The 15,930-nt window shown below is 33.5% G+C and overlaps 1 protein-coding gene across 2 annotated transcripts in view; it reads left to right on the top strand.

Annotated features, from left to right (window-relative positions):
- SMCHD1 (structural maintenance of chromosomes flexible hinge domain containing 1) overlaps positions 1 to 12,923 on the top strand; it is a 145,980-nt gene extending 133,057 nt beyond the window's left edge. Inside the window, exons 46-49 of one of the 2 annotated variants that reach the window (XM_074340261.2) lie at positions 3,076 to 3,234; positions 3,933 to 4,047; positions 6,616 to 6,810; positions 11,850 to 12,013. In XM_074340261.2, coding sequence (XP_074196362.1) covers positions 3,076 to 3,234; positions 3,933 to 4,047; positions 6,616 to 6,810; positions 11,850 to 11,874 — 494 coding nt within the window. In that variant the 3' untranslated portion in view covers positions 11,875 to 12,013. Of the gene's footprint in view, positions 1 to 3,075; positions 3,235 to 3,932; positions 4,048 to 6,615; positions 6,811 to 11,849 lie in introns of both variants that reach the window. The other variant, XM_019755744.3, reaches the window with a different exon arrangement.
- The last annotated feature ends 3,007 nt before the right edge of the window (positions 12,924 to 15,930 follow it).

Here is a 15,930-nt window from a genome sequence, read left to right as displayed (position 1 = left end):
ACGTGTATACCATATACTTTATTAAGCTTTTTATAAACCATCACTGAATGGTTTCATTTACTGCTATTCTCCTCATTGTACAGATGAGGAAGTTGAGCCTCAGAAAGATAACTTTCCCAAGTTCAGAACAGTATAGTTATTTGCACAGTGAGGCAAAAGAGTAGAAATAAAATTGTGTATTTCTAGATTACATAATTGAGATAATTTTATTCTCTTTTATTCTTTTCTATTTTTCCAGGTCTGCCACAATGAACAATGTGTGTCATTTTTATAATCAGAAAAATTTATGAATTGTTTTTTAATACTCATATTCTTTGAACCAGTGATTGATTTTCTAGGAAACATGCCTAAATAAACAATCCTAAATACAGACAAGACTTTTTTTCACTCAGGTGAAGATTACAGCCTTGTTTTTGAAGCAAAACATTAGAAATGTTAAATGTTTTCATTTATAATCTGGGAAATGACTTTTACAAAAGTAATATGGAATAGAATATAATGTTAAATGGAAAGTGACTAGAAAATATAAATGCAGGTATCAGACATGTTAAAAATTAAACCTGCAAACTTGTGGACTGAAAAAAATAGAAAAAAGTGAGATGTAGACGTACTGGGTTTTTCCCCAACTTCCTTTTTTTCTGTATTCTTCTGTAGAGCTCTTATAAGTAGAAATACTTTTTAAAAATATATATTAAAATGAAGTAAGTAGGGACATTGTAGAAGCCAGGATATGGACAGAAGAAAGAGTTAATAGCAACCGAAGAAAGGAAAATCTTTTTGAATAACCAATGAGTAATCAATATGTAGTTTATAATCATATCATTAAACTCATTGGTACTTTTATTATGTTCATATATTCCAAATATGTATTATATAGCAGGCAAGCTTAGACAGTATTTATACTTTATTGCATCATGCTTTATTCTAATATTTAATCTCTCAATTATTACTGTTCATTTATTGGGTTTTTTGTTGTTTTAAGTAAAGCCATTCTTAATGTTATTAAAAATACTGACCAACATTATTTAAGTGCTGTGGTTTTGAGGGCAAGGATGTTTTGTTTTGTTTTAATTTGTGGAAATAAATTGAGTAGTATAATGCATTCCTATGGACCTATCCATCACCTAGCTACTTTTATTTCAGTTATACCTACCCCTCTCACAACTTGCCTCCTTTGTCTTGTCCCTGGGTAGATTATTTTGAAATAAATCAAAGCAGAGATTCTAGTATATATTTTTCTTAGTTATAAGTGCTTATCAGTTCTTTGCCAATAAAGTTCTTAGAATCATGGAGAACACAAAATTTGAAGAGACCTATATATTTTTAGTAAAGTCTACCTACCTATTCAACTGCTTAAATCTTCCAGTGGAGAGAAAATTGCTTCTGCCTTGCAATTCTTTTGTATTATATTTAGTAGCTTTTCTTATGTGGTCATTCCCCAAGATAAAATGAAATAATCTATTATCTTAATATGTATCATACAGAAATTAATGCATTGTAATTTGAACTTTCTTTATATGAACTGATTTTTAAAAGTATTTTGCTGTTTTCCTACCGTGTTTCCCAAAAAATAAGACCTAGCCAGACCATCAGCTCTAATGTGTCTTTTGGAGCAAAACTTAATATAAGACCTGGTATTATATATTATGTTATATTATGTTATGTTATATTATATTATATTATATTTTACCCAATCTTGTAGTAAAATAAGACCGTGCCTTACATTAATTTTTGCTCCAAAAGACACATTAGAGCTGATGGTCCGGCTAGGTCTTATTTTTGGGGAAATATGGTAGTAAAGCTTCATCAGTTCTTTTTTCAGATAATTGAAAAGTTCAGACAACATACCATATGAAAAGGTCTAAAATCATTTATATACGGAAGTGAATGCGAATTTTGAATTTTTCTCTTTGGCAAAATTAAATGAGTTAGGAAAGAATTTTGTAGACACTATGGTAAATAGAAGTTACATTTCATATCCAAAAAATTAGAGGTTGATAAGTCATGTGTTAAATTAAGCTGCTACTGTCCCTTTTATGCATAAGATATGGAACCTGTTAGTTGTGCATTTAATGGGAAATATTTAATATTCTTTCTGCTTATAAATAACAAGACTAATGTTATTTAAAGCATTTGAGTATACTCCTTTCTTGAGTATTTAAAATGTAAAAGAACCTTACAACTAACTTATTATATTAAGAAATAGGATTTAAATCCTTAATGATATGAAGTTTTATGTTTTGTGAAGAAGGGCAGCTTCACTGACATGAGTCTGGACGTGACTCTGTAACTCATTCACATATAAAATAAGTATTATTTTATGTGCATAGAAAATATTTCTTTACTCTGAAATTGGAAGTACTACTAGACCAGAAAAGAAGCCTTTTTTCTAGATACCTTTAAGAGTTTATAACAAGTCATAAAGAATTAAGGAACATGAGGATCTTGTAATCACTCAGTTACATATATAGAATTGGTATTTAAATGTATGAATATATTCATAGGCATACACAGATATGCGTGTGTGTCTATTTGCACACTCTGAAGGTAGATTCCCAGAATGTTTGGGTGTTTATATGTCCACTGCTATGAATATTGATCATCTTTGTGTGGTACTACAACCATTTAGAATATAACCATTTAAAACTGTATAAATTTTTGGTCCATGGGTTGTAGTTTGCTGATCTCTGGACTAGAGTATAGTCACTGTATTTAATATTTAGTATCTAATAAATTACACAGGCAGGCTATAAATAGTCTCAATTTTGAATTATGCAATACATTTTTAGACAAGTAATTTAAGGATAATTAAGGTTTTTAGAATTTAAGTCTTTTGTCAAAAGTGTGTTTTTGAAGGCTATGTTTAAAATAATGGTCATCATATCTGTTAGAAGCAGTGATTTTCTTACAGTAGTATATTTAGTGCATTTGCACTCCCTAAATTTGTCTATGTGGAATTAGATTGAATACTGAATATCAAACAAGAGGTAAATACTGACTGAGCAAGTGATCCCATTCACAGAATACTTTTATGATATCAGTAGTTTTACTCAAATGTCTTTGGTTTCTTTGCAGATCTTCTTCAACAGTATCGTAATGCTGTAGACAAGTTGAACAGTCTGCTTAAGGACCTTAACAGTCAATTAGAGTACCTTCAGTCTCCTGAAATGAAGAAGAAAAAACAAGAACTTGATGAACGAGAGAAAAATCTGAAACTAATAGAACAAAAACTAGGTATGTGCTTACTTTTTCTAATGTCCACTTTCTCTACATGAAGGTAAATACTTATGATTAAAGAGGTACAACTACAAGAAGAAAGAATGTGAATAATCCAGAACTTAAATCAACAGACACTCTTGACCTTGAAGTCATGTGGTGTTTGTAAACTGTTCTGTCAGCAAGAGTAGTAAGACTCACTCGGTGTTATTTATTTACTCTATTTCTATAAATTAAGATGTATTTGCTTTACTTGCTTATAATAATTCCAGTCTTTTTTTCTTTTTTTTAGTTTCAGGTGTACAAAACAATGTAATAGTTAAACATTTATCATTTATATCCCTCACACAGTGATAACCTCCCACCCCCCATCTACTACCCCTCTGACATCACATACAGCCATTACATTTCCACTGTCTCTATTCCTAATGCTGTACTCCACTTCTTATAACTATATATATAAAATTGTAGTTGACATTCATTATTGTTCAGCTTCAGCTTCAGGTGTACAGTGCAGTGATCAGGCATCTACATCATCCCTGAGGTGGTCTCTCTAATGAGACAAGTGTCCATCAGATACCCTACAAAATCTTTACATTGTTGATTACATTCCCCAAATTGACTTTCGTATCCCCGTGGCAATCTTGTGGTTACCAATTGTGCTTTCTAATTCCAGTCTTTTAAAAGTTAATTTTCCACATTTTTTATCTTTACAGGTATGACTCCCACACATAAGTGTAATGATTCATTGCGTCATCCAACAAAGGTTGAAATAACAGATTGTCCAATTCCTCCTAAAAGAATGAGAAGAGAAGCTACAAGACAAAATAGGTGAGTCTGTTTATGACCTGAGTTTTATCATTGGTTAGTTTATCAAAGCTCCTGGCTCATCATACTTCAAAAAAATAGCATGAGTTTTATTTCTAATTTCCCCCTTGAGCCAGAATGGGTGTATTTTTGTTGTTATTGTTTTTTGTTTGTTTTTTAATTTAAGTGATGGATAGTGAAGGAAGACATAATCATATTCTCCTAGGATAATAAATGATTTTTGCTAATTATTTGGAAACATTAATAATTTATTTTTATGTTACGTTAAAAGTTATTGTTAAGGTTTAAATTGCTTTTCTGTTGTTTTTTTATCTTATGAACACACTGTATCCTGCTTCATTGGATCAGCAACTTGATAAGTATAGAATATGCAAAACCATTTGTACATTACCTATTTTAAAATTGCTTATAATGTTTGGTTTACCATTTAGATAGCTCACCAAAAAAGCAACAAAGCTGTCTGTTGTTCACCTAACTCCATGGTAAGAAAACTTTCCTTTTTAGATTAGATATTAAGAAGGCCATCACACAGAAGCATACCATGGTACTAGGGTTTCTTGCACATTATCTCAAAAGGTTTAAATATAGACTTGGCCTGTTAAGTGTCTCACATTGACATTAGGAGAGTTCCTTTGAGACTGTGATGTTTGCAATTGGTATATTCCGTACCCTGTCCATCTACATAGTCTACATTTATACAGTAACTGTTTAAATGCTCATTTTGTGCTATATGTTGCTGGGTGAGTAAAAGTGGGATGGTTCTTGCCCCCCCCCCCCCGCCCCCACGGCGCTCTACAATCCTGTGCAGAAGGATTGTACAATTCAAAGAAGTAAAAATTTTTCTGTATATAAACATGTTAATTTTATTATCTAATCTAAACATGTTATTGTTAATTTCTGTGAAAGAAAAAGGATGAAGTGATATAAAATAATGGGGTAACTATATTGGTTGTCCAGAAAGATGCATTTTAGCAGAGAAGTGAAGGATGAGAAGAAACCAGCCATATAGGAATTGGTTTCAGTTAGGGAAAATAGATGTGAAAGCTCTGTGAAAAATAAGTGTGACATGTTTGAGCAACTGAAAAGAAGATGCTTGTGTAGCTAAAGATGCTTGTGATGCTTGTGTTGTAGCCTCATGGTGGGCAAGAGGGAGAGAGTTCCAAGATGTGGTTGGAGAGGTAGCTGGAAGCCAAATTATGTCCCCTCCCCCTTTAAAATCATGTTCCAAAAAATTGTAGGATAAAATTCTTTATGTTCTAAGTCCATTGACATCTCTTAAGTACCGTGCTTCCCTGAAAATAAGACCTAGCCGGACCATCAGCTCTAATGCGTCTTTTGGAGCAAAAATTAATATAAGACATGGTCTTATTTTAATATACTATAGGACCAGGTATAATATAATATAATGTAATATAATATACTGGGTCTTATATAAGACTGGGTATAATATAATATATAACATAACATAACACCAAGTCTTATATTAATTTTTGCTCCAAATGACGCGTTAGAGCTGATGGTCCGGCTAGGTCTTATTTTCGGGGAAACACAGTACTTAACATTAGCTGCTAGCAGGAGGGAACAGTGTGTTGGAATAGCTGCCTTTAAAGTAAATTATTAAGGAAAAGAACTACTGAAATGATAATGAGATTATAAGAATACAGTAGTCATCAGTATGAGGTGTTTCCACACACTGGGCATGTAAATGAGTTCTGTTTATACAGTATACAGAAACTATTAAGTTGACCATTGAATGTGTATTGGGACAGTTTAGCATCAGGACAAGTATTTGCAGTGGATTTAAACAGATAATTTTTAAAATTAAGTTCAAAATGATGCAAGAAAATCCTTACTGATCATCAGTGGCGGTTGTTAGGGCACTGGCTCATTACTGTAAAAATTGATGTATTCATCTAGAAAAGACATGTGTTCTGTCTTATATGAACTATCTTTCAGGGTACCCAATAATTGGAAAAAATTCTTCTTTATAGAAGTTCTTTTTAAAGTTCTTTATGTAAGAATAAAATACAATGATATTTTATTTATTTTACATGATAAAATCACATCAGAATTTTTCTACCCTGATAAAATGATAGATCTGGACAATAATATAATCAATGGATACCCAAGATTAGGTAGAAAGATGATGAAGAAACTTAATGGAAAGATCAAATTTACACACCTAAACCTGTCACGTCCAGCCTGAGGAGGGTTGTGAGGAGCAGTTTGTGGGGAGCGAGAAGGGCAGCGCAGGGTTAAGAAAAGACAGTAGCCATGAATAGAGTTTAAGCACGGGGCATAGAGACCTGCAGCCTCAAGGACTGGGCTGGGTGCCTAATCGGACCTAGCATTAGCTTTTATTAGTTAGGTGGGGAAGAAAAGGTGATAAAGCTTGTCAATCTCAAGATCTGTGAATCCCATACATCATAATAGAAAACTGATTCAAGCCAATCACCCTTGCCTGTAGGCAGCTGAACCATAAGTCTCAGGATGTACATACTTCCCCAAGGGACAAAACCTATATGCATATGAATAGATGCAGAGCACACCATTGAATCTCTTCCCCTGCAGGTTGTGGGAAGGAATGCAGCCACAGAGGCAGAGGATCTCCCTCTACAACCCTGTGGGTTCTCCTGTTGGTCCCCAACTCGACTGCGCCAGGCTTGAGTTGCCACCCCCCACCCCCCGTGGGGAATCTTACTTGTCATTGGCTAACCAGCCATCTTTCTGGAGCCAAACAAGGAGACATGAGGTGCAAGCACAAAGGTGAAGCAAAGTACCTGAAAGGATCCGCCTCACAGACTCTCCTTTCTTTAGGGACAGGTACAAGGAGTCAGATGGGCTGCTGCGTGGCAACATCAACCCACTAATCAGTCTTAGCAACACTAAAAGCAGGACATTTGCTATAATGTAATTCAGTAGGAGTAACCTGAATCTAATGAAGCTTCTAGTCAGCCTTCCTCAACTGGGAGTCTGTAGAAGAATTAAGCCCTGCGGAAAACTAAGTGACTATTTTTCCTAGGATAGTATATAGCTGGTAACATTCTAGATACATAAGAAGGAGGTTAATGCATTACATCTATACTTTGCATAGATACCTTAGGAATTAGAGCTGAAATCTCTCACAAATTTGAGAAGGGCTCAATTTAACCAAGTGTACAGGAAATAAGGAGAATTTAGGGATGAGTTAAATGATGTCATTAGGAAACAATCAGCCAAATCCAAAATGTCAAGACTTTGTATAGGAAAAATGATTGGCTTTGTTAATAAATCAATGACATAAAAGAAGGATAGGGAGAAGGATAAACGGTTGTAGAATAAAAATGATTGAAAGGTGTAACCATCAAATGCAGTGTGTAAACCTTTTTTGGATCCGGATTTGAATCTTTAAAATGACAACTTTTAAAAAATTTGGAGGAATTTTAATATCATCTGGGTATTAGATATATTAAGAAATTAATTGTGTGTATAACATCGTAGTACTTACATTAAAATAAATACACATATATAGTTAGAAATACGTACTGAGGTATTCATCTGTTAAGTGACTTGATGTCTGGGGTATACTCTAAAATACTGCAGGAGGGGAAAAACGTGACAGATTGGACAGAATGTTATAATTACTGAAGCTTTTTTATGTAGTCTTGCCATAATTTTTAAAGAAGTGTTTTATTAAAGATGGAGAGGATTTTCCAGTTTTCTTAAGAGACCAGTGAAGAAATTCCTGCTGAGCAGTTTTAAAGTACATATAATTGAAGGTTACACAGTGGCCCAAGACCTTACAACAGCACTACTACAGATGTCACTGATGTGGATCTTACTAATTAATATTTTGTAGCAGTTCAGAGCCGGGCATGGGTTAAAGTTAATTTTTCAGTTTATCATTATGTTGTTAGTATTATTACTATCATTTACAAAGTCATACATGTTTATAAATCAAATGGTAAAGCTTGTGTTGTACTGTAAAGTGAGCCACATAAGCAAATTAAAATTTTCTAGGAGCCATATTGAAAAAGTAACAGTGAGATTAATTTTAATAATAGATTTTATTGAATCCACTATACAGAATATTATCATTATAACATGTAAACAGCATGAAAAATTATTAATGAGGTATTAAATTTTTTTTTCATATAAAGTCTTCGAAATTCTGAAGACAGCAAGTCTATATTAGGGCTAGCTACATTGCAAGTGTTCTGGAGCCACACTTGGTCGTGGCTACCAGATTGGACAGCATCGTATAGAAAGAGCTTATGATGATGATATGTTGTATCCTGTGCATCCTCACCATATCCCATTCCCTGCAGGCAACCTTTATTTTATTTTAACTCTAGTTTTATTCTGTTGTTGCATACATTTTTTACACACACACACACACACACACACACACACACACACACACGTACACGTCTGTCTGGTTTTATCAGCTTTCAGACAGTACAGTTCACCCAACCCCTTAGTGTGGAGGTCTGTCTTGCCTGGCCCACCTAATGACGTTTGGACTGAGTTGTTCTGAATTATTTTAGAATTTTTTTCTCTAGCGTGATTATTTAGTTATACTCTATCCTGCAACGCATGTTACGGATACCACGACCGGAAAGAAGCCAAGTGGCATTCAGAGAGTTAGGAGAGTCAGCTTTATTACGCCAGAGGGCTCAGCGGGATCCTTCCCAAAAGACTGAGCCCCTAGCAAGGTTTTGAGCAGGTTTTTATGGGTTGGGGACTTCCTTGAGTTGGGGAAGGGGTTGGTGTCGTCTGATGATTGGCTCAAGGTGTGGCTTGGAGGGGGCTATGCGGAAGTGGGCTGGGGCTTAGGCTGGGGACTTCTCTCTCCACTCGGGCCACCATTTTAGGTCAGTTCCACGTGGCAGGGAACCATCGTAGGTCAGTTTCTCCATCACCACAACCTTGTCTTCCGTGTTTTTTCCATACGTAGAAAGCAATAAACCACAGGCATTATAATGGCTATGTAAATATTTAGTGCTAGGCAGAGTTGTGTGCTAGGATTACATTTCCTTCTCTGTAAGGTTCTAGGTCACCAGTGTTCCAAACATAAGGATCAAATAAATCTACCATACTGTATCAGCTTAAAATCATGTTAAATTTTAATCCAATTCTTATTCAGACTGTTTCTTAAATGTTGTTAATTTTTCTGGAGTTCCTAATTTCATTTCTTTTTCATTTCACTAATTATTTTGATCACATACTCTTCCTCCTGCTCCAGTGACTAGTAACTACTGTAGGCCTCTTGGGTCTTTCTTGGCTACTCTGTTGGGTTGAATCCACTGTGTCTTGGATTCCTTGTCTTTCTCTCATAACTTTCTTAGGAAATGTGTACAAAGAAACTTGGAGTCCTTGCATGTCTGAAAATGTCTTAATTCTGCCTTCACATTTGAATGACGTTTTCTGGGGATAACAGGATAGAAACAAGGCTAGAATATATTAAAGGAGGAGGGACTGGGAAATAGTCTAGAGACAGTGGCAGACAGTCTGCCAGGTGGAACCCAGAGACAGTAGACTCAGAGAAGTCCTGCCCGAATGAAGAGGGATGAGAGCAAACTGGAAAAGATGAGGAAACCACAGCTCAAATATACCAAATTTTCAAAGCAAAACTTTGAAAGCTTTGTTCCCTTGTTTCTAGGCATTACAACTCCCACATGGAATTAGATAACAATGACAATTAGTTACTTAAATGTTGATATATTATTAGCTTCAGGTATAGTTAGTGGCACCCTAAAGTTTTGTCTAATGCTGATATCTAGGAAGCTGATATTTGGCTCTCCAGCCACACACTTAAAGCAAAGCCTGCTGGCCCACTGACCCTGCTCTTAAAATTACTTAAAATCTCCTGTCCCACTTAAAATTTCCACTCAGAGAGTAGACTTGATGGGAAAATCGTTCTGTTTTTGTAACAGTAGAATAAATCCAGGTCAGCAACACAGTCCTCTTTCTTAAATTTAATTGTACAACCAAGAATCATGCATGCATGTGGGGAAGGGGGATCAACAACATGTGAGAGAAAATCCAATATAATTAGCAAAACCAACCCTAGAAGATAATTCAACCAAATTCTTTTCAAAGTTCATAAGTCTTAATTGGATTACGGAAGTTACGTTTATGAAACTGAGAGGGTATTAGGAAGAACATACAGACAGGACAAGATTACAGATTACAAATACTGTTCCTGAAATAAAAAATTCAAAACACTAAAATCAAAGAAACTTTCCAAGAAAATAGAAAATATTTGTGAAGACAAAGGAGGAGACTTGGAGAACCAATTCAGACTATTAGAAGTTCTAGAAAGAAGAAAATGAAGAAAAAATATGTGGAAGAGAATTTCCCAGGGTTAATGAAAGGGCCCCTTGAATGCCCAGCACAATGACAGACAAAAGAGGCCCCAAGATAATTCATAATAAAATTTTACAATATCAAGGAAAGGTGGAAGAGTGTAAATGTTTTCAGAAAACAAAGAGAACGATATTGTTAATGCAGATTTTGGTACACACAAAACAAGTTACCAAAAAGTTACCCATTGTTGAGCTTTGTGTTGTCAGTGTGAGAAGTTTTAGGTTGAAAATTTGGTATAGTCTAGCCTATGGCTTCCTCCCCTTTTGCATCCTGTTTATTTTCGGGAAATTTAAAGTCACTTTAAATTTTCATTTAAAATGTAAATCTCTTACTTTCTATTTAAAGTTTAAATTACTGTTTAATTAGTAATTTCCTCATTCCCAATCTCTGCCTATATTCCATGAATCTTGAACTACTAATCCGCACACTATCTCAAAAACACTAGAGCATTTGAAATTAAAGTATCTTAACAGTACTGAAATAATGGTATATTTTATCTATACAAACGAATAAATTTAACAGTAGGAAATAGCAACGTAATATATGCGTGCATGTATACTTATATGTTTTTGTTTATATTATATATATATTACATACATATATATTTATTGTAAGCTTTCATAGAGATTACATAACCATATTTCATCAACTCTAAGATGTCATTAATTATAAGAAACACCATTAGTTCATGAAACATTTTAAAGAAAAACTACAAATTAACTCATGACATTAAAAGGTAGGTTTCACAGATGTTAAATGTGGAAAAACATGTGGATCTTAAGGTCAACAAAATATGCTTAGCAATGCGTGATACTACACAGTAGACTCATTTTCTTCAATAGAGACTTCAATTTTCTAATTCATTTTCTACTTATAAAGATTACAGTTAGCTCTTTATCAAAAATGTGCATTTTCTATTTGGAGATGGAAGTTCAGGGAACTATGATTAGAAATAAAGTATTTAGATATATATGAGTAAAAATACTTGCGTAGATATACCAAGGTATTCACTATGTTCATCTCCATGTGAATGGAATTATGGATATTTTTAAATGTTTTTCTTTCGCTTGCCTTTATTTTATAACATTTTTGTAATAAGCATTATAAATCCTATTAATTTTTCAAAGGAAAATGGGAAAAAGTAAATGAAACTCTTCAGATATGGGGTCTGAAATATACCATTTTAAAGAACTGTGATACAAATTACTTACCCCTTTTTCTACATATGTTTACTGCTTTTATTTTGAGGCTTTCTGTTTTTTTATTGGGTGGGGGCATACATGTGAAAGAACTGATTATATGCAAGGATTTGATTAAATCTGTTTATACTGAGAATTATCATAATTAATGGAACATAATTCCATTGGATATTTCACCATACAGGTCTGATGAGGGACTTTGAGAAAGGAAAAGTTTGACACATATATTTTATTATGTTTTTTTCCCACTATGACCAGGACTATAACCAAAACCGATGTGTGAAAGTTGACAGAGAAGAGGGAGGGGACCATTGGTCTCAGTAAGAATGCCCTGCCTTCTGCAGCTCTGTTTCAGAAGACCAAGAAGTGACTTTTACCAGACTGAATATTTCTGGGGATGATACAGGAACATGGGCATTCATTTCCATGTCAATCCAGATGGGACTGGGGGCAACCATTCAATTATATGAATCTCACTGGATAAAATGGATTTACTGTAACTATTCCAGTTGTCATGCCGTTTGCTTATCACTCATTATCTTGCAAATGTGTCAGAGGAAAATGTGCAAATATGGCAGTGACTGTAAAACTGGCACATAGCATTTATTAATCCTGAAGAAAACCGTATGTACTATTTTTCATTATGATTATTATGGATATGCTAGAACTATTTCTTGGAAACAAACCTTTTTACTACTATTGTGTGAACTTATTTAACAAAACTGTTTTGTGTGTTGTGTCTAAGGAAAGTTCCAGAGGTTAGGTATTTAATTGTAAATATGTGAGGAAATTCTTAATGAAGAAGTCAAAATAAAAGAAAAAGCACAGGTATCTGGGAATTCAAATGTTAAAATACATGGGAAAATATTAAATTGATGAGTGAACTTGTGACAGCAGTAGCATTTTAAATTTCTAAAGACTTATTCTGTATATATATAAAATATGCAGCAGCATCAATTTTTATAAGTATTGTTTGACTATATGAATATTAGATTACATAGTCTCAGCCTTAATTCTACATTTACATTACTTTATAATTTTTTTATTACTATTTTTAAAGGGTTAAAGAAGTTGTATACTTCCACATTAATGCAATTACAGTCTGTTAGAAGGTTGCTTCAAAAACATTTGAATTGTGTATTAATTCAAGCTAACATATGTCAGTACACACATATGTCTTTGTGTAAGTCCAGTCGTATTGGTCTGTGAAGTTACTTTGTAAGGAAATCCTTTTGGTACAGTTTTGTGTCCCAAGAAAATGTGTGTGTTTTTTAATCCTTTCTGAATGTTACAGTGAGGTTAATAAAATGATTCTTTTTCCTATTGAATAAATGTGTTTTCTTTTTTTAATTGAAAGCTCCATAAACGTTACCTTGGTAAAAACTATTATGATGTTAGCCTAGCTTTATAACTGGGAGTCATTTAACTGTTTGCTTGAAGAAAGAAACAAAATGATAATAAAATTAACTAAAGGAAAGATTCCATTCCTTTTAAATGAAACTTGTCCTTATTAGATAAATATTAGTGCTAAAAAGATAAAAGTTCCATCTTCTATATTTTTTATGCTTTTGATTCTATGATATGGTTACTTACAATCATTCTGAGTGAGTAGGATTAATTCAATTATATTTTTAGCATATGATTTTCAAATATTTTTTAGTAAAATGTTTGAATTTGTTTCATTTTTATACTGTTAAAATGATTTCAGGGGGAACTCCGATTCGGGACCCCCTCCCGCTCGGGAGCTGCAACCTCTTCTCCTGCCTCTAATAAACTATCCTCTTTAAAAACAAAAAAAAATGATTTCAGTTATGTCTACTAGGCATTTTCATGGATTCATCTCTTTCCTTTTATGGTTATGTAATTATATTTATAAAATAACTTTTATACATGTTAATTTAAGATATTTTATTTTGCATGTCTGTTGAACACATAGCACCTCTTTTGACTTCAAAAAGAGGTTGCTACTTTTTAGCATGTACAGTCATCCCTCAGTATCCACAGGGTATTGGTTACAGGACTCCCTGCTGATACCAAAATTTGAGACTCTTTAAGTCTCTCATATAAGATGACATAGTATTTGCATATAACCTACACATGTCCTCTTTATACTTTAAATCATCTCTAGATTATGTATAATACCTAATACAATGTAAATGCTATGTAAATCATTGTTATACTGTATTTTAGGGAATAATGACAAGACAGAAAGTCTGTGCATGTTCCATACAGATGCAACTGTCATAGGCTTAACTACATGTCAGCAACAACATAACTGTAAATAGACTTTAAAATGAAAAATGTTATTAGAGATACAGTGGGGACATTTTATATATATAATGATAAAGGGGTCAATCCATCAGGAAAATATGAAAATTATAAATATATGTGCACCTAATAACAGAGCACCAAAATTTATGAAGCACAAACTGATGGAACTGAAGAAAATTCAACAATAATAGGTGGAGACTGTATAGCCCATTTTCATTAAAAAAAAATTTTCAATTATAGTTCACATACAATACATTAGTTTCAGGGGTAAAACATAGTGATTAAACATTTATATAATTTACAAAATGATCATCCTGATATGTCCACTATGCATCCGACACCATACATAATTATTACAGTATCATTGACTATATTCCCTGTGCTATAGTTTACATCCTGTGACTGTTTTAACTGGCAATTTGTACAGCTTAATCCCTACCCCTTTTTCACCCTTCCCCCAACCTCCCTTCCCTCTCACAAACCATCAATTTGTTCTCTGTTATCTATGTGTTTGCTTCTGTTTTGTTTGTTCATTTATTTTGTTTTTTAGATTCCACATATAAGTGAAATCATATGACATTTTTCTTTCTCTGACTTACTTCACTTAGCATAATATCCTCTAGGTCCATATGTGTTGTCGCAAATGGCAAGATTTCATTTTTTTTTTTTATGGCTGAGTAATATTCCATTGTATACATGTACCACCTCTTCTTTATTAAATGTATTGATGGGTATTTAAGTTGCTTCCATATTGTGGCTGTTGTAAAGAACGCTGCAGTGAATGTAGGGATGCTTATATTTTTCAAACTAGTGTTTTGGATTTCTTCAGCTAAATACCCAGAAGTAGAATTGCTGGGTCATAAGGTAGTACTATTTTTAATTTTTTTGTGGAATCTCCATATGGTTTTCCATAGTGACTACACCAACTTACAATCCCACAAACAGTGCATGAGGGTTCCCTTTTCTTCATAACCTCACCAACACTTGATGTTTGTTGATTTATTGATGATAGCCATTCTGACAGGTACGAGGTGATACCTCATTGTGGTTTTAATTTGCATTTCCCTGATGATTAGCAATGTTGAGCATCTTTTAAAATGTCTGTTGGCTATCTGTATGTCCTCTGAAGAAACGTCTATTCAGGTCTTCTGCCCATTATTTACTTGGTTTATTTTTTCCATCTTAAATTGTATGAGAAGCGTTCCTTATATATTTTGGATATTAACCCCTTTTCAGATGTATAATTGGCGATTATCTTCTTCCATTCAGTAGGTTGTCTTTTCATTTTGTTGATGGTTCTCTTCTCTGTGCAAAAACTTAGTTTGATGTAGTCTCATTTGTTTATTTTTTCTTTTGTTTCCATACCTGAGGAGACAGATCAAAAAAAAATGTTACTAAGAGTGATGTCAAAGGGTTTACTGCCTTTGTTTTATCCGTTTTATGGTTTGAATTTTTTGGTTTCAGCTCTTACATTTAAGTCTTTAATCCACTTTGAGTTTATTCCTGTGAGTGTAAGAAAGTGAGAAAGTGTTCCAGTTTCATTAGTTTTGCATGTGTTTGTCCAGTTTTCCCAACACCTTTTATCAAAGAGACTGTCTTTACCATTGTATATTCTTGCCTTTTTTGTCATAGATTAATTGACCATATAAGCATGGGTTTATTTCTGGGCTCTGTATTCTGTTCCATTGATCTTTGTGTCTGTTTTTCTGCTAGAACCATGCTGTTTTGATTACTATGGCTTGTAGTATAGTTTGACATCAGGTAGTGTGATACCTTCGACTTTTTTTTTTTTTTCTCAAGATTGCTTTGGCTAATCGGGATCTTTTGTGGTTCCATATAAATTTTAGGATTATTTGTTTTAATTTTTTGGAAAAAAATGCCATTGGCATTTTGTTAGGAATTGCATTGAATCTATAAATTGCTTTGGGTAATATAGACATTTTAATGATGTTAATTCTTCCTATCCTTGAGCATGGTATGTGCTACCATTTATTTGTATCTTCTTCAGTTTCTTTCTTTAGTGTCTTACAGTTTTTGAGTACAGGTCTTTTACTTCCTTGGTTAAAAT

This window comes from Rhinolophus sinicus, chromosome 4 (genome assembly GCF_057876585.1).
Source record: "Rhinolophus sinicus isolate RSI-liver-muscle chromosome 4, RSI-T2T, whole genome shotgun sequence".
NCBI lineage: Eukaryota > Metazoa > Chordata > Mammalia > Chiroptera > Rhinolophidae > Rhinolophus > Rhinolophus sinicus.
This window is presented reverse-complemented; position numbering and strand designations above follow the sequence as displayed.